Here is a 26,070-nt window from a genome sequence, read left to right as displayed (position 1 = left end):
GACCTGCAGTCACATCAACCATAAAGAAAAAAAAAAAGAAATACAATGATAAGAAAATATGGATATACAGAGGAAGAAGAATCTGACTGCTTTTTTGTTCTTTCTTGACTGAATTTCATGTCAATGTAAGTGTTAATGTTTATTTACTAATAAAACATTATAATTATGATTTATATGAATTGAACAAAATGTCAATATAATAAGTATAAATAGTACTATAATAATGATTAATTATTGAATTAATTTAATAGTAACTGCAAGATGTAGCATGCTATGTAATTGCACGTATTTTTCTGATGTTACAGACCATTAAGTTGTTAAACCACTAAGGGGGCAGCAAAACACTGTTTCAGTTTAGATCTAACAGAACCCTCTATCTAACTCAGAGACAGACACAGACACACGGGTTGTAGCAATCTGTTGTTACGGGATCAAATAAATATACTTTTAACAAGAGAACACACAAAAGTTTACTTTTAAAGTGAAAATTCATATTTTATTGGTACATACATTAATTTAATCAAGGGCAAAAACTAAGAAAAACAAAAAATAGATATATCAAAGAGAAGGGATGTCTACAGGGTTAGAAGAGGGACAGATCACCATTTATTTTCAATTACAAGTGCAGGGCTAGCAGAAATCTTACAATCTGAATGTAAATGGATAACTGGACAGGGCTTTAAAATCCACATTTGAACATAAACTTGACTGGGCCGATGTGGTTACTGCTTTGGATGGCCTTCAAGTACCAAGTGCACTTGGACCAAGTATAGAGCAATCAGGTATTTCACCAGATGACTGCACACTTTAATTTAATCATTCTTACACAAATTGATAAAATTAGAGGAGAAAGGGCGAAGACAGATTAATGAGATTTTCTTTTCACCTTTTTTTTTTTTTACACATTAGATCAGAATGGCTTTAGGCAATGCTAAGGAAGATACATTTTTCATACAGTTATACAGAACTTTGCTACTACCTTAAATATACAAGCACAAATACACAAAATGAAATAAAAGCCCACACTAAATTACTCTCTTTGTTAAAAAATAATACAAACAAATATAATTTGAAGGTTGAGATTTGGACTGTGAAAGTCCTCGTAGCTCCTTGGTCTGTAGCTTTCAATGTCGGTAAAAAAAAGGAAAATAAAAACATTCTAGGGAAATAGAGGCTGGTATAAAATGCAGATAAAATTTTCCAAAACGTTTCATTTAAATGCTTGCCATCTCACCTTTTTTTTTTTTTTTTTAAACAATGACAATTCCGGGCTGTTCTACAGCATGGCGGTGGTGTACTGGGTTTCAGTCCGAATCTTCCACTAATGGCAGGGAAAGATCTGTAATGATGCCTGCTTCAGAGAGGGATGAGCTGGGCTGCAGAGCAAACACTCCTGACATCATCCTTCACCTCTGGCGATTTTGTGAGGGTGTGTGTACTTTGCTGGCGTTTTACACGTCGGCCTTCTCCTCCGAGGACAAAACATCCAACCTCCTTCTTAACTTAAACAAGTGAACTATCTACACTTTCCTCAGAGGAGCATTCGCACAGTAAAACACCAACAACGTAATGGTTACCGTGGTCTTAAAACCCAATACATTTGATTTACACTTCACTTGTTCTTAGTCCTGGCTCTCCTCTGACCCACGGTCTCACTCTTCACTCCAGCACGTTGAGACGGGGCGAAATGTATGGCCGCCATTTTGTGAAAGTGGATCTGCATGTAGATGAGTGAGTCGGCCATGTGTCTCCAAAAGCCCTATTTCCTCTGTGACCTCCTCTCTCTTCTCCTATCCTCCTGTACCCTCCCCTCATGGCCTGAGTCTCACTGAGAGGCTTGGGAGGTGGGGTTGTCGCTCTTACTCTCTTGACTGGAGGGAGCCTTGTTGTTCCAGGGACTGTTGGAGCCCAAGGCTGGAGAATTGTTGAAGCTGTCCTCATCATCAATGCCGTTGGCCGCATCAAATTGTGTGTTCTCTAGCCGCGTGATTAGACGCTCGTCTTCATCGCCAAATTCTCCTCCCATTAAAGTAGGCTCACCCACAACCATCACGTCCTATGTAAGAGAACATTTCAGAATATTAAAATGTTACAGCTATTACAGGTAACATTTTCCAGCAGTCTTTTTATCCTATAGAAATAAATAAAATACTGTTCTAGCGGGCATCTAAGACAAGTTATAGCCAAAATCTTACACTCGAATTGTGCCTATATATTGAAACAATAAATCCCCTGTTTTTTATCTAACCAATACACTTTTAATGCAAAAAAATTAATAAGTTCAGTCTCATGAGTTTTTTTCCCTGTAATATAACAACTTCTCATGTTTGTTCTGTCTGTAATAGTATAACATTAGAAGATCATTAATATTCAACATATTGAACATATTTATGGTTAGGTGCCATTAAACTTTAAATACAGGGTTGTTTAAATCCTGCTTACAGGTACTTGGCTGGAGAGTGGGAAGCTGCCAGCAGGGCTCTTCTTCTTGCTGTTATTGTTGTTGTTGGTGCCTCCTCCTGCACTCATGGTGCTACCACCTGAGATCTTACGCTTCCGCCGCTTGCTGGGTGCCTGTCGTGCTGGCTCCGCTGTTGAGAGACCGGCCAAAACCAAAGTTTTATGATAAGAAACATTCTAATCAGCGAACACAAAGATTTCACATCACCATATAGATTAGAGGGCCATAAAGATCCAAAATACTACTTTATCAGGCCATAATACAACTGGCCTGCTAAACATGCACTAGATGAAAAATTCTCTACAAACTACAAACATGTGCAGGGCGGTATTATAGGTATTTATTACTGTCCAAGGGGTTTCCTCTGCAAACATGCTGCACAGAAAACTAATAACATTTTCGATGAAAAGCACATGTTAGAACAGGAAGAATAACAAATCCTAGTTTGATCAAACAAAAGTAAATTAATAAAAAAAATACCTGGAGGAGCAACCATCCTCTGCCACTTCTGAAACAGACAGGTCTTGAGACAGTCCCTGGGGCTCAAGCTGTACGTCTTATGCCTGGACATGAGCTCTTGCATTGGCTCCAAGATCACACATAGCTACAGAGCAAAACAGAAACAGAATCTGCTTTATTATGTTTGCCTTGAGCAAGGACAACAAAAATGTGAAGAGTACAAATTGTTTGAAGCGCATAAATTTGTGTAATTGAACAATGCTCCGTTCTCAGAGGTGTAGGTGTTAAAATGAACTAAGTTTGGATTGTTGTCAATATTCCACAGGTTTAGTTTAATGTGTTTTCCCACTCTGAGCTGATTTATGATTATACCGCTAGCATTATAAGACAGCTGGTACATATGGAGGCCGTACAAGCACTCACTCGGAGGTAGTTGAGAGTGGAGTTGGAGAGACCGCATCTCGTGATGTTCTTAGACAGCTGGTCCACCATCTGCGGGTCCTGAGCCTGACATGCCAGACAAATGATAAATCAGACACACTTAAATAATAATGTTATGATATTTTTCCAATTAGAAGACTGCCTTTGGCAAAACTTCATGCTTTTGTCACATGGTTTGACACATACGTGCATAGCCAGGATGCTGCGGGGAATAAGCTCTCTGTGCTGCCTTATGCTGAAGTGCCATGTCTTTATCCTCATCATGTCATCAAACATGAACTCAAGGTACAAACGTCCCTCCACGCATACCTGCCATTTACGTGGTACAGATGGGTTATGGTAGGTTTACACAAAAATTTAAAACATGCACAATAACTCAATTTGTCACAGACAGCTGTGGTACTGCCAGAATTTCATTAAACCAACTATCCAAAAATAACAATAGTGATTTATGATGCTACTGAAGATGATGTGGACCAGTGATTAATCGGTATGCTACAATGCTATAAAATGCACGCATGCACACAAACACTTGCACTCTGCTGCTTTGATACCTACCTGTGTAAACATAGGCTTGCCATTCTGAGTAACCATCGTACACTGATCACAGTCCAGAGACACAAAGTTATTGTGGAAGGATTCCTTAGGGTGCTTCAGCACATAGTAGAGCTCAGTCGCACCCCCTTCAAATATACTGCGGAAGTAGCGTGGGATCAGCGTCCGGCCAATTGCTGAAGAAGGCAAATACAATCTCAATTAGCAATCAATATGTACACGCCTTGGATTTCTAGAGGCTTTCATAAAAATTACAAACATACAGACAAAATATTTGAAATATGAAGACTATCAATATTAAACACAATCTGGAGCCTTACTATATCTCTTAGGACCGTCTTCTAGACAGAAGGTGATTGTCAGCATGGCATCGTCCTCGAAAAATTCTGTGGTAAAGGCATCCCACCACAAATTATCGCACTCCTAGAACCATGGAGAAACAACATGAGAGACAGACAGATAGACAGAGATGAAGCAAGAAAAAAAGCAACTGCCTACAGTCAGCTTCAGATTTACTGGCACCCTGGCACAGATATAGATATATATTATATATATATATATATATATATATATATATATATATATATATATATATATAAAAGTTTTTTTGTTTTGTTTTTTGTACATTTTCTTCTATATTTAGAATTCAAATTTTTACTTTTCAAATAATTCCCAGTCAGCAAATTGTACATGTTCACTCATATCCTTACTCAGAAGAATGTTACAGAGATATCAAAATTATATTAACAGTTGAATGCATTTTATTTCTTATGTTTACCTGTTTATTTCAAATAGGTTTTTTTTTGCACACCAGATGCCAATTTATTTTCATAACAAATAATTTTCCTGACTAAGCAATAATTGCAAAAAATAAACTCTTTGCCTTGCCCTCACAATTGGAGTATTTTTACTACAGCATGATTTCTGACCATTTTCAAATGTACCTCATTTGTATGAAGACATGTACGTAGCAAATATTAATTATGACATCTGTACAAATAACCCATTCACCTATATGTACAAGCCAGTGCAAAACTAGAATGTTTCTCTTATAACTAACCACAATGTTGCTGGGGCCATGACCATTAAAACAGAAAAGTGATGCAGACAGCATATTTTATGTAAGTTTACCACACTTTCAACCCACAGTAATACAACAAACAACGAGAAGGCTTAGATTGATATTTGGATTTGTTGTGTATATATGGCAATAACATAACGTAGAGCAGCGGTAGTGTAGAAAAAGTGTAATTTCCAAAGGGCCCACCACTAACATTCCCCATTTCTCTTGCTACTCTTGAGTAATCATCTGTGGATACTTTATTTAGTGGCTATGAGGACTGCTCGTACAGAAAAGCATCTGTGTGATCAAACAGCAACATTTAATAAAGCAAATCATTACTCACAATAGTTCCATTGTCTTCAGAACTCAAAACGCTTAAGAAACTAAAGCCCCAAAACTAAATGCAACCACAATTTTTGGAATTCGGTCTTGTATGTCTGGGCCTCACTTACCTCTGTCCAGTTTTGTAGCCGTTTGTTAAGCTCAAATATCCTATAGTCTGTCTGGTTCCCATATGGCGTGTGCCTCCTAAATAAAACGAAAATAATGAGTGGAAGCACAGAGAAGAAAACATTCATTCTTGTCAAGCTAATTTGTGTACTGACTGGGAGATTTACAGTACATAAACAACAATGAGATACGTTAATGAACAATTCTACAAAAAAAAGGGAATAACCAGGTAGTGGCCAATACATACCCTATTCCAGATTCTAGGTATGTGGGGGGGTACATGGGCGTTGGGCTGCAAGCAAAACAAAGAAAGATGGAAATAGTTGAGTCTTCACAGCAGCCATGTTTTTAACTATTGTTAATGTTCAAAAACAACAAATATAAAATTTTTTCATGCTGGTTTAGAGCCTAAGTTTAGCAATACATATTAGAAGCTGGTGATACAGGATTAATTGCGATTCCCCTGTGGGTACAGTTTCAGACAGGAAGTGGATCATTTCCTCCCCAGACATTTTTTCCTCTTATCTCGACGGTGCAGTGAAGGCAGCCAGACACAGTGCCCTGCACTTTTTTGCGCCCCCACCTTTTTAGTGTCCAATCAGAGCAGAGGCTGTTGAGTGACAGCTCATTTTAACCACAGACACAGGGGATCAAGCCTTGGGGTTCTTGTATTCCTTACTCCACTATCTCACTATGGCCAAACTGTTGTTGGCTGACTCGGCAAGACCCATGCCACAAAACAATCATGGTGGCCTGTTTTTTTTTATTATAAGCGATTAAGTATTACTTTAACCTACAAATAACATGATCACAACATAAGTATTCTTAACTACTGTCTGAAACACACCAGCAACACATTCATACACACTGACTGAGAGTGACAATAACAGAAATGCCAAGTTAATTAAGTGTATAATAATCTACTTTGCCAGCTAACAGGAGGAAGACTTACCCCACATCTCTGTCCAGCATGCTGCCGGGGTGGAAGGGGGGGAAAGCACTGCCGTTGGGGGGCTCCTTTGGGGAGTACAGCTTGAATGATTTGGAGGAACAGCCTAAGAGAGATAAAATGGGGAAAAAGATTAACAAGCCATGAGCTGCAGGAAGCAGTTTTCTATATTCATAAGTGTTCATTATTGGAGTGTAAACAGAAGTGATTAGACCTTTACAGAAACAACAATGTTCTTAAAATACAGAATACAATTTTAATGTTCCGGGCATTAAATTATTCTAAATATCGCATAGTATAACTACGGTGAAGGGTAAAAGTATTCAATTGCATTTGCATAAAACCCTCTTCAACTGTGGGTGGTTTCTCTTTTATAACGCAATATTAGCATTATAAATGTTGTTCCTGCATAGTAAGCATTATTTACTTACTAATATGTTATTATCATTTTATAATACATTTTATAATAAAAAAAATAAAAAAATAATAATAATAATAATACGCACTATAATACGCATCATATTTCCAAACACAGGAAATCAGTATGTAAAAAATTCTGGATTAATTTAGTTTCTACATTTTTTTTGTACCAAATCCCTCATGATACGCATAGATAACACTTTTTAAAACTTAGATCAAAAGAAAATATATATAATTTCAAACATTCATATTTGCTAATAGTATTTGTTTAGTGATATTCTGGCGTTTATCAGTTAATTATTAGCACCGTAATAAATCCTGCTACAAACTGAAAAAACTGTCGGGAGTTTCCAATAAGCTCATATTTAGCATTTGTGCAACACACTTAGCAAAGTTTCCCTTAATTTTTCTACATTTTAATGCTTTATAATCTCACTATCTGGTATTACAGAGAAACCATCCTGTTCACTTGTGCGACTGGTTCTTTCACACATTGTCCTATGAGCTTTGCCTAGCCACAGCCACCTCTGGTTTGCTCATTGGGCATCTTGATCTACATCCAGGTCTCTGTAATCCTGCTCTGTGACAATGTGAACGTTAAAAACACTATTCAAATCAAACTAAACAAAAAATTCTCCGATTTTAAACTAAAGAAAAAACAAACAAAAAACTCAAATTTTCATTTAAAAAAACTGCTCCAGCTAAAACCATTCAATATTCATTTTTTATAAAAATAAATCCGTACAGCAACAAAACATATATAAAAATCAGATTTTCGTTTATTTGATGATTTACATGTGAATTAATTTACATTTGCGGCATTTAGCAGACGCCCTTGTCCAGAGCGACATACAAAGATTCAGAAATCCTACTGAGTGTGAATGAGAGTAGGGGTCGCTCCAATGTTATCTGGGGCCTAAGCACGTGACCGCTATACAGGGCAATTCAGCCCACCCTCATTTAAATCCACTGCACAGGTCAGGACTGGTGTGGTGTTTGCCTACTTCTCGCTCTTACACAGGAGCGCACACGCACACACAGCTATAAACAGAGGGCAGAAGGGGGTTGTGGAGTGCAGACACACCCCTCACCCTATCCATCCCGTCTATTAAAAGGATCTACTGCACGACGCATTCAGCCTCGACGGGGTCATGACCTCCACTGTCACGGGAACGACTCCGCCTTATAATGACTGGCCGTCTCGTCTCGCAAATAAATCTGTGAAATGTCAATGATTCTCGCCTGTCATAAAAACCACACACTGGGTCCTATGGGTTTTGTCTTTTGTCAGCTTGGTTTATAAAATTGGATACAGCATGATGTCTTTATGTTTCCAGAAGTCTTAAAGCAGTATTTCCCGGAAAGGGGACACTAAGATATTCACTAATTCTTGAGATATTTGCACCCAAATGAAGCTGTTGTTCAGAGCACTGACTAGAGGTCAGGTGACAAATATTTGGTGCTTAAATATTTGACTGTGATGTTGCACATATAACTAAATGCATTCCATTAACCAGATGTGAGTAAAACAAATAAGTACCCAAACATAACTTAAAAATAGATTTGTGGAATAAAGAGTTTTCAAAACCTAAATAAAACTAAAAGAAGTGAAAAGGTTTTAGAAATTAGAATTCTTAAATTGGAAACTCCTATTATTTGTATTCCATGATATTATCGTCTTGTCCCAACCAAATAACAACTTAGTTAAATAACAAACGAGTTTACAACTGGATTTATAACCTTTCATTGTTATTACTTTGATATAACAATAGCTATGTATAACAGGCTAAAAGTTTACTATTACTACAGTTTTCTATCACAAATTACTCCTCAGCTAAAAGAAAACAACAATTTTGTGGTTTTATATGCAAAAAATCTCCTCAAATATTTTTATGAAAGTGGCGAGTCTGTTTTAAATATAAAATGTAAGTTTAAGTTCAGTCTTGTATTAAATCTATAAGGAATTCACCATTACAGATTGATTTACATCAGTCTGATTTACAGTGGAACAACAATGCACACACACAGATACATATATATATGTGCCTTTCTATTTTGATCGCAGCACATTAGCACCACAGGCAGATTTTTCATCCATTGTTAACTGTCAATAATAGACCTGTCGATAAAGCAACCAACCAACCAATGTCTGTTTATTTATCTAAATTGAACTGGCTGACATTCTACAATGGTAAGAATACGATAAATAACCATCTAGCTGTTTTTTTTCCCCCCATTTTACAAATGCTCTTTGAGATGTGTGGTACAGCAGGGGACACAGGGGTTCATTTGGTCTCCAGGAAATGAATCAAGACCTGCTCATTTCAGGGTGCTCCATCAGAGCCGTGTCCACCCCCCGTCACAGCTTGAGCTTTTATCCGTCTCAATGTTCTCTTCATTAATTGTACCTCTTCGTCACACCCATTTCTGGCAACTTTTTTTCTCTCTTACACACCTGCTACTAAAATGCATTTACAAGTAATGAAGCCTGGGGCAAATTGTGCGTGAAGATTAAAAAAGTTACAGAAAGCCACATAAAATTTTTGTAATATGGCAAAAGTGGGGCATTGACATCTCAGCCGTGTAAGCGACAAACAGGAGTCATTCAAAATATTACTTCATCCCTCACACACACACAGGAACAGTCTTCCTGCATCAGTTTACTACCTTCATGAAACATTCATTTGTGACTTTGAAGCATTAAAAATTAAGAGTGGACAACACTGACCATACAGATGTCCTGTGCAGCAGCGGCTCTGCACAGTGGATGCAAAGCAGCATAGTTCCACAATGTTGTCATTTGTTATATTTTAAGGCCCACAAGTCAGTGGTGTTCGGTATTTGGGTTGTGTATCACTTTATTGTTAAACCAAATGTGCTGCACTCCAGTCAGACTAGTCAACTTCCAATATTTATATATCAAAATAATGAATTCACCTGTTACACCAGTATATGGACTTCCGTATCTAAAAAAAAAAAAAATAAAAATATCAATACCTTTGCTCTAATGAAGCGGTCATTTCGTGAAATGGCATTAGAGCTTAAAAAAAAATTAAAAGCTTTACTGAAAGCCCAAACACTACCCAAAATGCTACTTACACAGGCTTCTTCCTGCCAAATGTAAAAAACGGAGGCAGTGGTGGTTTTAATAGAAACAGCGTTGTGTAGCGTTCTGTATAATAGAGTATTGGCACAGGCTTAGCTTAGACTGTAATTTACTGATTATGAACATCTTCAATTAATTCTGTAATTCTGTATCTATAAAGGGAAGTCTGTGCACCAAATGAGAATTTCCTCTAAATCACATCAGCTAATTAAGACATGTTTCCCCCCCCCCCCACCCCAAAGAAGTAGAAAAGACTACCGCATTGCCATTAAGAGCGATAAATAAGTAAATAAATAAATAAGCAACAGTCCATTAGATCTTAAGAGCATACCATTAACAGAGATCACTCAGCTGGTGGTTAATGACTGTCTGTCTAAATCAAATCAAGCAACAAACACTAACTTCCTGTGCTGTAAATTGCTTTCTTCAAAACATCTCCTCCCCCTCACTCTGATCACACACAGGGCCTCTTTCCTACACACGCTTAGGCAAAAACACATCGCACTAAAGGCTAAAATGTGCTGATAATCTAATTCCCCTTAAAATGTGCCACATTATGAGTGGTGCTGACAAGACAGAGAGGAAGCAAAAAATGCACTAAGGGACCCGCAAATTGCAGCAGCCGCAGCGTAGGACATCCATCTTGCCAAACATGATTCATTACAGGCAAGGTGGAAACAAGCCAGCATCTCTCATTCTGGGAATAATACTCTTAATGCTTAATAAAATGTAATGTTCATGAGCTGGTACTGGCAGATGTGGAAAAATCAACAAACCCAAATGCATGAAAGCGTAAACTTCAAGGTAGTTTTTTTTTTTTAGGATTTTGCAATCCAAGTGACTGTACATGGGTTTCTGGTGCAGAGGGGAAACCTCTTCCAGGATGATCCACCAAAATCACACAGTCCACACAGTCCACAATGAATGCAACTCTGTATCCCAAACAAATAAGTAACATCATACAAAAAAAAAGAAAACCAGTTTTAAGGTTAATAGCATGTTAATCACAACATTTATAAAGAAAACAGAACATCCTTTCTTTCACAATAAACAAAAAAGATTTGAAATGTGCGAAATTTCTCCTGGTCACAAGACAGTCCTGTAGCCTCACTACCTAGTCAAGGAAGCTGGCTACACCGGCCGCGTCCCAAATGGCTCCTCACCGGACATGATGCGCACTACATAGCGCGGCCAATCCATTATTTCACTTGCAGTGCAGTGCGCTCTTGTAGGGGGAAAAGACGACGTTTGGGACACAACTTCCTCACTGCTGTGTAGCTAGTTAGAATGTTAACCTAGCTTGATTTAACGGACCAAATCACTTAGAAAACAGCATGAACATTAAAACGAAGTATTCGTTTATGCGTGTTTACGCAACATTCTTTTATAGTTTAAATCTGAAACACAAGCTGGAGCCACTCCAGGTCCTTTTCTAGCGCGGTGATTTAGCAAGACGGCTAACTAGCTAGCTAGCATGTTAGCTTTAACCGGATACTTATACGGTCAAAAATGTCGCCCAGTAACCAACCAAGCATATATCATTCAACTTTTACAAATGCAAAGTAACGCGGTTTGGAATCAAGTGCAAGATCAAGTGTGAAAAGAAATGCATATTACCTGCAAGAATTGTTTTTCACAGGATTAATGTTTACAAGCTCCAGCGGTAGCTCGGTGGAGCCCAGTTCCGGAGCTGAGTACGGAGGCTACTGTGGAGCAAAACTAAACGTCCCCTAGACCAACTCTACAACAAGAACAACAACGAAGCAGGAAATTAAACATCGAAGACGCGACTGTGTGGGAAAACCAAGCCGCTAGAGTGAACTGAAGGCGATGCCTTGTGCCATTTCCTTACTGCTGCTAGCTGTGGTGCTACGGACGGAGCCCGTTATAAGCCCTTTGTTCCAGGGCAGGCATGAACAATAAAGCTGTAGGCCCTCCTCTCTCTCCTTTCACCTCTTTCTCCTCTCTGTCTCTCCCCCACTGGCTTCTCCTTATCATCTCCTCTCTGTCTCCCACAATCAAACCCGGGAGAGAGAAACACACAGTCCACCGCCCTTCCTCACCCTCCTCCTCCTCCTCCTCTTCTCCACTGGAAGCTTGTTTCAGCACATTGTTTTTCAATCGCCACAATACATTTACCATTCTTATACATGTTTACATAAAAACAATATTGCTTTTAAGTTATTCATTCTATTAAAATCTACAGAATGGTATATTATTCATTTGCACTCAGATCCTCGTTGGTCTTTTTAATGTTACTGTATTCGCAAGACAACAAGCAAACTATCATACATTCTACTCTGGGAAGGTTTTGCATATAAAAGTCACTGATTTGATTAACTTTTATGAATATAAACAAATGTATCAAATATTACACACATTTTGACTATAAGGTTTGTTGAATGATGAACTTTCCGCTCTTCAAATCTTTGACATTTCATTTTTAATTTTTATCTACTCATTCATTGCCAAGCATAAGGTGGTGTACAGCCTTGTGACTCCTTCACAGGACACACACTCATTCACTTATACACTTATTTGCACCTAAGGACAATCCCGAATCGAACAATTTACTTACTGGTATGAGTTTTGTAAAGTGGGAGGAATATGGAGAATCCTTAAAAAACTTAATGACTAGGAAGGAAAATTTAGGCAGCTGTTTAAAATGTTCATCCCATCTTGAAAATTGAAAATCTAATTTGTATCCAAATCAAATTTTTATTTACAGACATCTTTCTCTATTTCATTGTTATTTCTCTGGTACGATACACAAAACAACACAACCGGCACAGACCGGAGACAGTGGAGCAGTGAAGTGCAATCTAGTTGTTAATGTGAAAATGTTCCCGTTCAATTCGCATTGATGTTATTTTAGACCTGTTTGGAAGTTATCAATATGTAATATGAAACCTATTAAAATTTAACTCACTTTAGAATATGAATTAAAATCCACCAAAAAAAAACAATCTAAAAAAGGCCAATTAATCTAATAATGTATCTAAAAGTCCCTCATTTTGCAAGCAGCAGCTTAATGCAACATCATTACAGCAGATTATAGTCATCAATTTGTCTAATCAAATCAATGCTGAAATTACGCATACAAACACATCAGATGCATTAGGCCAATTCATAGCCGAGGTCCTTTGACTGCCAGGTGACCGATAAAAGAAAACACCGCTCTGGGGATTTAAAATGATCAGTTCCCACTGAGGTCGATAGCTGGCCACTTCATGTCATGGCACAAAATCAATAAATGTGGTTTCAGGACATTCCGTGTGGGCCGTTAAAAAAATACTGGTGATATCTCTATCAATAATAGTCTTGCATAACAAAGATTTCAATATGTCAATCATGAGCTTATTCACGCACACACAAACATATATAAATATTTTTATATATATTTATAGACATGTGTGTATATATATATATTATATATATATATATATATATATATATATATATATATATATATATATATATATATATACACACATATACACATACGTTTATGTAATGTACTAAGAGTGACAGTAATAATTGAGTAATACACTACATTTTATATGTACTAATATTTATTACTTGATTATTATTGTGTATTAATATTGTTATTGCAAATTAAAGCTTACAGTATGTTATTTGCAATTTGGCTGCCTGCTTATGATTAGTTTTTATGGCACTTACTCTAAGTATCATGTTTCACCTCATGTCTCTGTTTGTTCACCAGCTATCTTGCACTTGTTTCTGGTTACTTGGTGGAGCAGCACAGTTATTAATCCTTTACCAACTCTTTATTTACAACAGCAAACAACTGACAGACCAACACTAAGTTCTACACCCAACATTAAGCTTTCCAGTTTCCACAGTTTAAACTCTGGGTACATGTATTTGCAATTACTTTCCAATAGCAGCAGCTCTAACAGTACTGTGGCTACAAGGTCAAACATATTAATGCGCTCATTCTAATATATTATCATTTCTAAAGTGGCTACTTATACAGGGACTTGTGTGCTGAACCTTCCTCAAACAGATTTTGTAACGTGGAATATGTAATTGTTGTCATGTTGAGGAAATGGAGAAACATTTAAGTACATTTGTTATAAATGTAACTATAAAATGTAAAAAAAATATTTTGTTCAGTAATAAAACAAAAATACCTTTTACAGTTGTGTTCATGAGGGGTACACTTTTAAACATCAGGACTGTGTGACTTATGCTTGTTAAACTTATGCTTTTTTTTATATATATATATATATATATATATATATATATATATATATATATATATATATATATATATATATATGCTACACTGTAATAGCACAATCATTAGTGCCCTTACTGTGCTCTGGGATCAATTTTGATAGCAAAGTCTTTAAGGTGACAGAGGGACAGCTGATTCATGGCCAACATATCAGAATCAATGTATAAGCCTAAGTGCTTGCATTGAATAATAACCAAAGAAAGCATATTGAGCCATTTCCAAATATCATTCAAGGTACAGCAGTGTTTTTCAGTCTAAACACCATCTACTGTATCTGTACTGTATGTGTAGTAGACAAGCATTTTATACAGCTAACATGTTCTGAGACAGGAAATGTAAACCTTAAATAATTAAGTTATAATATAGTAAAGTGTAGGGGCACATTCTGTACAAAAATGTTGATACGAAACATGTAATTGTACAAATATTTCAAGATTTCTGAAAATTATTTGAAAAATAAAGCTATGAGACAAAACAGTAAACGTTGCTAAAAAGTGGACATGGAAATGCTCTTGTACATATTGCACTCAAACACAGTCATTCTATAACCAGAATGATTTTTCTCCCTTTAGTTTGATAAAGTTTCATTAGAATATATGCATTGGGAATAATTTTTCTCATGTCTATTTATCAGGAGACATTTATTCTAAACATTTCATTTCTTAATTCACTTTAAATCATCTGCATTGTAAACAAAATTTCTGTCCTTGTTGAAACTGGTTTTATGCTAATTACACATACACTAAAATCTTTATTTATTAAAATCTAAAGTTGAAAAATGCTCCAATATCCTAATTTTTAGAAAAGCTATAAGTAATGTTACTGTTTTAGTAACCAGAAGGCTGTGTGTTCAAATCTCAGAGATCCACAGAGCAAATTGTCAACTGCTCAAGTCTATGACTGTTGTTGATTTTGCCTCATGTGTGGGTTACTAAATGCTTCGGGTAAAAAAATAAATAAACATTTCAGACTTGCTTAGAATCTAAAGTCAATAAGAACAGAAGTATATATGGGTGTATAATGGTTCTTTCTTACCAGGTGTTTCCAATTGGTCAGTCATAATGAAAAGTCTCACTGTTCTTTAGTGATGATTCGAGCTCCCTGGTCTACCAGTGTATGAGGTGGCTATATGGCTTGCTCTCACTTTTTTTTACACCTCTCTCTCCCTCTCTTTCTCACTCTCTGCTGGATATCTCTGGTGCCCAGGCTGCAGGGTGAAGGGGTGTCATTAAGTGATGAAGGGGGCTGAAGACTCTCTTACCCACCTTCTGTTCACTAGTCAACAGGAAGTCCTGAGGCACACATCTGCCACATGCCTGATAACAAGCTGAACTGCCCCTGATCCACCAATAGTGCCCCCCTGCTCTTCTTGCTGTCCATCTTCTCCTTAGTGCCCGTTTACAGATATGTTAAACTGACATACTGATACAGCAAAACCCATGACAATGCAAATTTGAAATCATGTCGATTCCAAAATCATTAGGAGGACTGTTAGGCCTTATCTTCCCATTAAAAATAATGGTGGTCAGTAAGCCAAGATGTGTTCAATTTGCACTGTTTTCTATTTGTTTTGCGCTCAAACTACAAGGAGGATGTCGCTAACAAGTACTAGTAGTCAATCTTATCCAAAAACATCCCAAGTCTTCATATGCAACATAGCCAAGCTTATACGTGTAATCTTCCTTGTGTATATATATATATATATATATATATATATATATATATATATATATATATATATATATATATATATATATATGAATAATAATTTATTAAGTAGAAAGAAGTGCTTTGTCCATTTTAAAAATCACAATATTTATTTTTAAAGTGGAATATGTTATCCATGTAATTCCCACCTTCTGTTAATCTTTATTTCAAACATTAGATTGGCTTCTGTTGTCAAATTAATTACAGAGACAAAATCATTATGGTTGTACAGGTTGGTTACCTGATAACAATGCAGTGTTTATCTAAATGGTGAGGATTTGTCAATGTCAATATCAGGAAGTCTGTGTGACATTATTGAAGACCTGGATGCTGTTAAAGGAAAAAGGGAACATTCCCACAAGTCTAAAGTAAACTTGGAGGAAGAACTTGGGAAACAGCTGAGTTGCATTTTGTGTGATGGTTTGTGTAAGATCTAGCAAAAAAAAATGTTTTTCTTCAAATAAGAGATATATTGATGAGAAAAAAAAAACAGATCAAATATCTCACATTGTTTTTCCTTCTTTTTGATTTATGACTCTTCTTTCTCTGCTCTTTTCCTTCCCCTCTTCTTCTGGCTCCACCTCTTCACTCTAACCTAAACTATAACCTTGGTGTGGGACCAGTTCTGTATGGGACCCCTACAAAACTCGGGAAACCACTTGTAATTCTTCTAATCTTCATTTGCATTTTAATTCCAGTACAATTTTAATGACACCACATCTGTACTGGCTGACGAAATATTGTTGGATTAATTGAACAACTTCATTTCAGAATGAAGCAATAAAAAATGCCAAACAAAACAAAAACAAAACAGGCAACCACCAAACTTATACACACACTTATAGAACAGTCCAGTCATGTATTAATCCTGACACAATGAGCATGACATTTGTGTGACTGACAAGGTTTCCCCCGGGGATTGGTGTGTTTTTGTAATGTTAAGCCTCAGATCAAGAAATGTTTTGATTATAAAGTTTGGATCAGGAGAACAGAGCTGCTCGGATTTCATCCGTGATGATCGCATCGGCTGTTGTGGTTGTAGATTAGAACAGACAGTCAGAGACTTTGACAACCAGGCGCCCTCATGTGGTCAGAAATGATCAATGGCTATACAATGCACCATTTAACAAAGTCTTTCTCTTTAGATCGGTAGTTAGATGGAGCTTTTTATGGAGGCAGAAGAGTTTCAGCACAAATAAAAGCTGCTGTATTTCAATGACATTTTGGCAATGCCACACAATGTGACAACTAACCTGAAACTGTAAAAGACAGGGGAAACTCCAGCACCAGAGTTTGGAACATGTAACAGTGGAAAAAAAAAATCACTGATCTTTCTGATCTCACTGTCGCTAGCTGTTGTGTTTTTTTCTACACAAAGAAACGAGTTCAAATGTTTGCATTGCACTGATATTTTAATTTTTTGGAGCGCAAAAGAAATCTGTACGTTTGTTTTACTTTTCGTCTACAAACCAAAACACTGTGTTTGTTTGTTGGTGCTTTTCTTTATAAAACAAAAACAACAAAAAACAGAATTACTGCAGTGTCTGAATGGGTCCAGGAGAGGTGGTAGCTTAGTGATTAAGACATTGGACTTTTGCTCCAAAGGTCATGAGTTCAAATTCCAGCCACACTAAGCAGCCACTTCTGGGCCCCTGAGCAAGGCTCTTAATCACACAGCCAAGCTCAATTGTATGAATGAGATAAATGAAACTCGCTCTGGATAAGGGCATCTGCCAAATGACAAAAATTTAAATATGTTACAGTAGTCTAAGTCACCACTGCTGACCTGCCTTATCTCATTTGATTAAATGTGTCTAAACGCCACATATTTTTTCCTGTTTTAAAGCCTTTTTAAAGCTTAAGCAGGGTTTTAAGTCAGTTTGCTGTGAGTGGAAAAGTCAGTGGGAGTCACAGTGACAACTATTATACAAAAAAATACCTCCACTCAAAAAATTAACCCACTTTCACATAGCTAGAACCAAAAACAATAAATATCAAAGCAAAAAGAAAAGAAATTAAAGAAAAATAACTCCAAAATATGTGGAATATTAGTCCTAGCATTCAGAAATTCGATTTACACTAATGCTTGTAATCAATTGATTTAAAGGCAAGCGAACTTTTGAGCTTAGCCTTATCTGAAGGGAGAACAAGAGAAACCCCCCAACCCCACCCCCAGCTATGACCTCAGTTCTCTTCTACTGATATCAAATGTTCTCTCATAATCAGTAATTCAGTAACAGAGCTCTATAATCTTTAATGTGTTCATACATTTCGTTCTCTCTTGCTCTCTTTCTCCTTCTCTCTCTCAGCACTCCGGCTGCCTGAGGGCTGATGGGTAAGTGACATTGCCCTGATGTTGCTGCGTTCTCTGTGCAGGAAGCCATTTTGTTCCAGATCTGTGGCTGCTGGGAGACGGGTCTGATGTGTTAGAGACAGCCTGGCCAATGACAGATCAGTGTGCCAGCCGAACGCATAGTCACACACCAGCTAAGTGAGTACTCTCTCGCTCACTTTCTCGCTCTCTCTCACACCCTCCCTTTCTTGCTCTTAATGCTCCCTCGGCCTCCCTCTCCTTTTCTGGCTCACGCTCCCTCCCTCTTTAACAACAGTCTTTCTCTCTCTTTCTCTGACACAAACACCCTCATACTGTGCTTCTTGTTTTTTTTTTTTCATACTCCCTCCATCTCAGAGACACTCCTCTACAGCCTGCTCTTGTGTAACTGCAAGCACCATGCGTGTGGTTGCCATTTTAGTTCTGCTGCGATTTAAGTGATTTTCCTCTAATCAAGTGCACCATGTGACTCTCCGCATGAGAGAGCACCAACCTCTCTTTTTCCTTGTTACCACAGACTGGGGGTGGGTGGGGGGGGGTGGGGGGCTGAGGGAAAGGGAAGTAAAAGATAGAGGGGGCAAACCAAAGGAGGGAAAAGAAAGGAGAAGACAGGTAGGAAGAAGCCTGTAGACCTGTGACCTGTAGATGCTGAAGGTGACAGAATACTGCAAATGTTTATATGTTAATGGCAGATTTCTGTTTAATATAACCTAAATGCTTTGAATAGCAGTGTATGTCAGACTACTACAGAATTATAGCATAAAAATGTAAAACCTACTTAATTAAAAGTCACTTAAATTCTATTGTTTTAATGTATGTTAATGCCTATTGCCTAATGTATATACTATGCCAAAAAGCATTTGAAAATATGCAACTATATTTTTGAAATAAAATAAAAAAAAAACTACAATCATCAATGCAATTTATGTACAGTCTATCACTAAAAATCATGAATAAGACAGACTTTTTAAAAAAAACTCTTCCAGAAGCTGATGTTATGGAGTTGAATCCTACTTGCCAGCAATGAAACAATATAGCAAAAGGCATTTTTAGTTACAGTTTTCTGAAGGTTTTGTAGTATCCCTGTGCAGTCAGCCAGAGACTGAGGCATTTCCATTTTTACTCTGACCTATGTCGACTGCATTAGCAATGTGGAACCACAGCAGAGAACACACAAAAACAGTTATATTAGTTCAGGAGCTTTGCTGAGAACTACACCAACAACAACAGTCCTTGGCTGAAACAATTCAAGCTACGTTCCTCTTCCTTTACGTATTAAACACATAAAGGCACGCAAAGATGTTGGGAAACAAACACACACAGCTACCACATTTGGAAAGTCTGTGTCACATAATGCACAATCTGAGAAATGAAGAACAAAGAGGGAAGAAAGAATGAATTAGCTTAACTCACAGTCTGCTAGCTTTGTTCATTATAGCCCCCTCCCCCAACAGAAGATTAAGTTCTGTAATAAAATAAAATAGTACAAATAAATCATAATACAGAAAAGTAAACCAATTAGTGTGTATGTCAACAATTTGAACCCGAATCACATCAGGAGTTTTGAGGAGGATTTTAATAAGAATGTAAAATAATGAAAAATATATTGTACTCTGACAATTAAAATCTAATTATTAATGTAAAAAAATAAGAAAGTAAATCAAAGTGAATAAAATCTAGAGCAAATAAAAAATGTATTTAGCATACCATTGACCTCAACACAAAACGGGAACGGAAACGGAAACGACATAAAAATGGTGAATGTACTCAACAAAAAAAGATTATAGACTGCCACATTGATGTCCCTTGTCTTCCATTAAACATGAGTTAAAAGCAAGTAGGTTTTCAGTTCTTTTCTCAAACCAGAGGAACGCTGACTTTTTTGTCTGTTGAGATCACACATATACTACAGCTGACTTGTCTCTAAATGGCTCAGAATTCCGGCTAAGCAAGTAACACGTTAATCATCTACATGTCGAGACATACAGTAGACGACTTCGTTGAACAAGACATACTCACACAGGCACATACATGTACACACACTTGCAAAAACACACACGTACCTCAAACCTAGACCACACAAGAAGGGGGTGTATCCTACTGCTTAGCATCACAGAGGAATGTAAACAAACTGAGTTTATACTGAGCTAGCCAACTCTCTCTCTCTTTCTCTCTATCTTCTCCTTTCACTCTAGCTCCTACTTGCTCAATACTAACTCACTCACTCTCCAATCTAAGAATGATCTCACTCTCTCGCTTTAGTATATACTAAACACCAACTGCTCTTTCTGACCGCAGGCCATGAACTACGCTCGTTCTCAGACCAAATACACAACCAATGAAACCAATACTCACTAAAAATGCACCATTATAACCACTGATCACATGATAGGGCTGCAGCCACAAGCCATTAACCAGCCACAGTCCCTGTACACAAATTCACACTCACACAGAACACTCTGCAGAAACAAGTCCTGAAAACAGTCTATGAGTCACTCACCTTTCCAGAACCTATTAATAAACTGGCCTGCTATCATTTATGCTTGTAAAAATGTTACATCACTGCCACGTGTAAGTATAAGTCAAATGAAGGCTTGTTTTTGACTGACAGTCAATGAGACATCTTGTTCCGAATGATCCAAACACTCATTGGGTTCTATGCACACAGGCACTAAACAAATAATTCATATAAACGTATTTAATGGTTCATAAAACTTTATTGATATGATATTGCAACAGAGAGAATGAACAGATGCTCTTGAGAAACAAGCAGGCGTGCTCCACTTTATGATCAGGCTAAAAAAAAAAAAAAAAAAAAGATGAGATGGCCATCTTGTAAACCTACCGGGACACTGTCATAAAACTTCCACAACAACAAAAAAAATCTTTGGTTAGAACTAAACAGTAGAAATGTCGGATTTATAAATTTTTAATCGTTCTTTGAGCTGTCTGTTTAAATAAAGAAGATACCAGAGCAGCGGGATAAAAGAACTGACGCTGTAGAAATAACTGTGAGATGTCTTACAGGGCTGTAAGTGTTATCAGTGCTTGCTTTAGGGCACAAATGTCACAGACGTGCTTGAGTGCCTGTTGCTCTGGGCGCCCGAGATGGCATCGCCTGGGTGAACTCTACAATAACGGAAATCAAACAGATGTCTGTGTGGTAGCACAATCGTAATCGAGACACTGTTTGCTCTCTCTCTTTGATATCAGTCCTGAGCCTTGGTCTCAATTTCTGTCTCTTAATACTGAAAACATCAGTTTGTTAATTTGAAAGATACAAAGTCACTTATTTACAATTGCCTCTAGTTTTCTGTGTCCCTGCCTTCCTCTCTCTTGAGTAAGAGATGAGAGGAGAAGGTCAGGGGTGTTTGATGGGTCTTCACTTGGCCGACTGAGCCAATGACTTTGATCAGCAGAGCAAAGATATCAGCCTGCTACATTAACGGAGCAGAGGGACAGGGAATGAATGAGGAGAGCGCGAGGGAGGGAAGGAGAGATAGCGAGCGAGCAAGCCCCTATCAGTAGCAATAAACCCAGTCAGAGGGTTAACTTAATCCTGAAGTTCGCCTAACACTTGCAGGCCATCTAGTTTTATGCGCTCATGTTTTATTCAAGTCTGTTCATGATGTCTGAGCTTTTGTCCCATTGGGAGAGAAAACATTGTGATCTCTCAACACATCTTATCTGCATTAAAGTACAAAACAATATTTCGCTTCATTTAAATAAACCATGCTGCTTTGGGCTAAATCAGGGGGAGCTAATACCTTCATTATGCCAAGCTGGGGAGATAGCAAATCTTCCATCCACAAACAAAACAAGAAAACAAGCACAGGCCAGTTCCAGCGCTGAAGTTCAAACATGTCTAATAGTGATGTGATATGAAGACCGGTGTTTTTTAGCCTAATCTCTATCAAATGGATCTGCTGCATACATGCAATTACCTCTGGAAAAGAAATTCAAAATACATATCGCTACACTAACAAAAGAACAGAAAACCTGTTTACTCAAAAACACTTTGAATATTGGCCTAAGGGCAGATGTTGGGGCAGCCGATGAACATTTATGCAAAACATGTTTTTGAAAGAACCTTTTAATGAGTTCTTCAGTCAAATGTATATTGTAAATTAAGCTAGAGTTAAGATCTTAATTTGTATAATTCATCCTTTCAGAAAATGAGTTACTCCTAGAGCAATATATACCTTTGCCAACTTAGCAACTGCAGATCTAAGCCTGAAGGGATTTAGGAAAGAGTAAGAACCTGAGATTCCTGGATTGATCATGTGCTTGATTCTACATGACAGCTTTTGTAGGACGTCATCCCATGACTCTTCTTCTATTGACAACCGTTGTTAATGTAACAGTTGTAGTTTTGAGTAAAGTCATATTTTTAGACTTTTAATCACATAATACAATTGCCTTTACACTTGGCTTATAAGTGAAATTTTTCAGCACAATGTGTTGAAATTATTGTCTGTTGTAATTGCACATGTGGTACAGATGCTTTTCGAAACTACTGAAGTATTGCTTTAAGGTCTGACCAGAAAAAAACTCAGAAATAAGCCAGCATGAAGGTTTGTAGGATGCAGCTGTCACAAACACTTGTTGATGTGTGTAGACAGAAATTCCATAATAATCTTGCTGATTTTAGTGTGTGGGCGCATAAAAATCAGCTCAAAATGGCTAATCACAGAAACATACTTTATCTCTGACAGGCACCATCAAACAGACAAGAAAACTGACAAATACATTCAGTGACAAATCTAATGCCAAGCAAAAGTACTTATATTATTACAATGAAGAATTGTGATCGCTAGGAGAACATCAGCATGATCTTTGGCCTCTTACAAATTTTGCCTCTACAAACTTTATGCACATCTGGATTCGGACAATACAAATCGCTAGTTAAAAATACTCAATTCCCATTTCACAGCCTGTTTAGAATTAAGGCTCCTAAATGATCAACAACAACAAGAGCCACAACAAGGCAACGCGAGACCGGACCATGAAGCTCTTCACGACAGTCACCAATGCAAACCATCTGTGCGGGGGGAAGAAAAACACCACCAAACTCCCAGGTTTTTTCCCCTCTTTCTCTATGCTTTTGAGTCTGCCTTGAAACAAAACTCTAGTGCGCGCCCTCTCGCACGCGCGCACGCACACACCAAGAGTACAACAGGGGGCAGCCATGTTTTCCCCAAACGTTCGTGTCTTCCGTGCCTTTCGCTGTCATTGCAACAAAGCCCTCGGGCCACGTCCTCTCGCCACGCCGACGCACTTGACAACACACTCTATGTCCCTCAGCAACCGGGTGGTAGTCACGGAGACAGCAGAGGGCTCTTACCCGGACACGCGCAGCCGCCCACGGACATCTTTTCACATGCCCGTTCTTGACGCTGCTGCTCCGAGCTGATGGTGGAACGCTCTGACGAGTCGCTTTCTCCTCTTCTACTCTTCTGCTTCTTCTCCTTCGCTCCGCTCTGCTTCTGCTCACATGGGCGTCTGTTTTTCCAAAGGTCCACTCATATACACCGAGGGGAGAGAGAGCGAGAGTGTGTGAGAACGTGGAGGGAGGGAAAGGTAAAAAAAACAAAAAAGGAAACCCAACAAGAGCACAAAGGAATGAAAGCAAAGAAAAAAGAGAAATAGAAGAGCAGAGAGTTGCAATGATCCTGCTGGTTTGACTGTACCCTTGTGCTTATTAGTGCGCTGATAGCAATGCAGGTGGGAGGAGAGAGTAAGATAGAGTGAGTAAGTGAGAGAGAGGGAGCGAGCGATTATGTGTGTGTAGAGTGAGAGAGTGTGTTAAAGCGAGCGAGGGGAAAAAGAAAGGGAGGGTGAACAAGAGGGCTGTCAAAGTGACCTGAGCAGCAGATTTCAGAGAATAACAACCATGTGATGTGGCTCTCTCTTCTTTTTTTTTTTGCTTTTAAAGATGTACACACTGTTTTCCTGCCCCCTGCCCCCTTCTGCCACCCTGTGCCCCTGCTGCATCCAGATGAGTGCTCTCATGGGGGTTTCATGGGATGGCAGGCAATGAGCTGGGGGGGAGCAGTACACACTGTCCGAGTGGCTTGTTACCATCCATGGCAAACAAGCGAGGGAGGGTGTGCGTGTGGTCATCTGACATCTTTCGGCTCATTCTCTCGCTGTGTCTTTTGCACTCCTGGCTGCCTGCCTGCATTCACTCCATTAGTCACCAAACCTGTCTTTTTTTTTCTCCCATTCTATCACACGCCATGTCTTACACAACAAAGTGATAGAGAGAAGAGAGGAAAGGAAGTCACCTCAACCAAAGCTGCTCCTCCATGCTCCGTTCACCTTAAAGCATCAGAATGCATTGTGTGCACAGTGGTCTCAACGCACGATGTGCACTTTTAGCTTGCAATCCTGCTCTTATTTCCTCTAAATGAACCTCTGCAGCCTGACCAAGAGCTCTTTAGAACCTTACAGTAGGGGGGCTGTAAGCATGTCTGGTGTGTGTTCATGGGTCAAATGTTTTTGTTTGAGTCTTTTCAGTTCTTGACTTGGGGGGGCTTGTGAGAAAATAGATTAAAAATAGATCAAGTCACAATAATAGTTTTTATTGGAAGAAGCTTATCCTGGACATTTATTTGTTGCTTTGTCTACAAGAACACATTTGATTTATTGCCTATAATCTTTCTTCTTATCTGTCTTCCTTTTCCTTTTATTACTATATCACATAAGATGCCAACTGAGCATTGCAGAGAGCTCGAATACTAAAAGAATGCCTTCATAGTGTATTGATTTTTGAACTCTGACATAAATATCAATCATTATTACTGATAGTAACAAATTATCATCATTCCTTCATTTATTTTCAATAAGTGCTTTATTCTAAGCAGTGAATATGGTGTCTATGTTGGGAATACTGAGGTAAAGTCAGAATACACACTATGGGACATCAGGTAATATTATTATTAGTTTTCTCTGTTCTTCCTTAATTTGCCTTTATTGTGTTTTGGTAAATATTTTTTTACCAAGTCTCTTGTGATCATCGTCACATATCATGATTTGAAAATTTTCCCATATTGGCATTTGTCAGACCTGTGTAAAATACTATTAAATATTTATTTGATGTTCACTGCCACTGAACTGACCTTTTCCTGCCACGGACAGTCAAAATCATTAATGCAAAATACAAAATGATCTGTGTAGAGTGCTGACACAAAAATGTTGCACTATAGATCCAGTCTGCTGACACACTGTGTGAATGAGACTAGTGTATAACAGAGAATATTATTAGAAGTATTGTATTTGACTGATTCTAAGAAATAAAATAAAAACTTCAGTCTGAAAATGTGATCCTATAAGGTTTTAGACGTTTTGACTCGTAAACATAATTTTAACAGTAGCAATTTAGACATCTAAGGACGCATCTTATTTTAGACTGTGTAATTATAAAATCGTAATATACAGTTTCCTTCACCTAGCTATATTGTCCTTTTATGATTAGAAGAATCTTGGACTACAGCTATCTGGCTCATTAACAAGCAATGAATAATGTTTTATTACCGATTTTGTTTCATTGTAACAATCAGAATGCTGTGGTCCTGATTTACAAAACCGCAAACAATGAGTGCTAATTTGTGTATGCAGGCAGAGACGCGTTGAGCAAATAGTGGGCGTATTGCAGGTGATTTACAAAGAACAAAATACGAGATGGACACGATATGTAAATTGGGGGGTTTTTGGGTGTGATTTGGATTTGAAAAGATTTCAGGAACAGTGAACAGAAACTAAAATCTTACACTGTATTATGTTTAATATAAAACAGATTCAAAGCTAAAAAACATAGTGTGTTCTGGTCAAAAACCTTTTCACACACTGTTTAAATGATTGTGT

General features: G+C 37.8%; 2 protein-coding genes across 5 annotated transcripts in view; one reads left to right on the top strand and one right to left on the bottom strand.

Moving 5' to 3' along the window:
- Window positions 1–26,070, top strand: part of LOC310735980 (uncharacterized protein) — a 139,632-nt gene that overhangs the window by 101,398 nt on the left and 12,164 nt on the right. The window lies entirely within an intron of this gene.
- On the bottom strand, window positions 470–24,088 carry ldb1b (LIM-domain binding 1b). 4 transcript variants are annotated; one of them, XM_083558032.1, is made up of 12 exons: window positions 23,549–24,086; window positions 19,618–19,669; window positions 6,382–6,484; window positions 5,677–5,721; window positions 5,432–5,507; window positions 4,237–4,339; window positions 3,920–4,092; window positions 3,548–3,670; window positions 3,344–3,427; window positions 2,942–3,065; window positions 2,443–2,591; window positions 470–2,056 (listed from the first exon to the last, which is right to left on the bottom strand). In XM_083558032.1, the coding sequence occupies exons 3-12, from the start codon at window positions 6,399–6,401 to the stop codon at window positions 1,826–1,828; spliced, it is 1,128 nt and encodes a 375-aa protein (XP_083414158.1). In that variant the 5' UTR covers window positions 6,402–6,484; window positions 19,618–19,669; window positions 23,549–24,086; the 3' UTR covers window positions 470–1,825. The 4 variants fall into 4 exon arrangements, with proteins under 4 accessions (XP_083414158.1, XP_083414155.1, XP_083414156.1 ...); XM_083558029.1 differs by lacking the exon at window positions 19,618–19,669 and having other exon boundaries at window positions 23,549–24,088; XM_083558030.1 differs by lacking the exons at window positions 19,618–19,669; window positions 23,549–24,086 and adding an exon at window positions 15,201–15,498.

The sequence above is a fragment of the Silurus aristotelis genome (genome assembly GCF_946808225.1).
Source record: "Silurus aristotelis genome assembly, chromosome: 13".
NCBI classification, from domain to species: domain Eukaryota; kingdom Metazoa; phylum Chordata; class Actinopteri; order Siluriformes; family Siluridae; genus Silurus; species Silurus aristotelis.
This window is presented reverse-complemented; position numbering and strand designations above follow the sequence as displayed.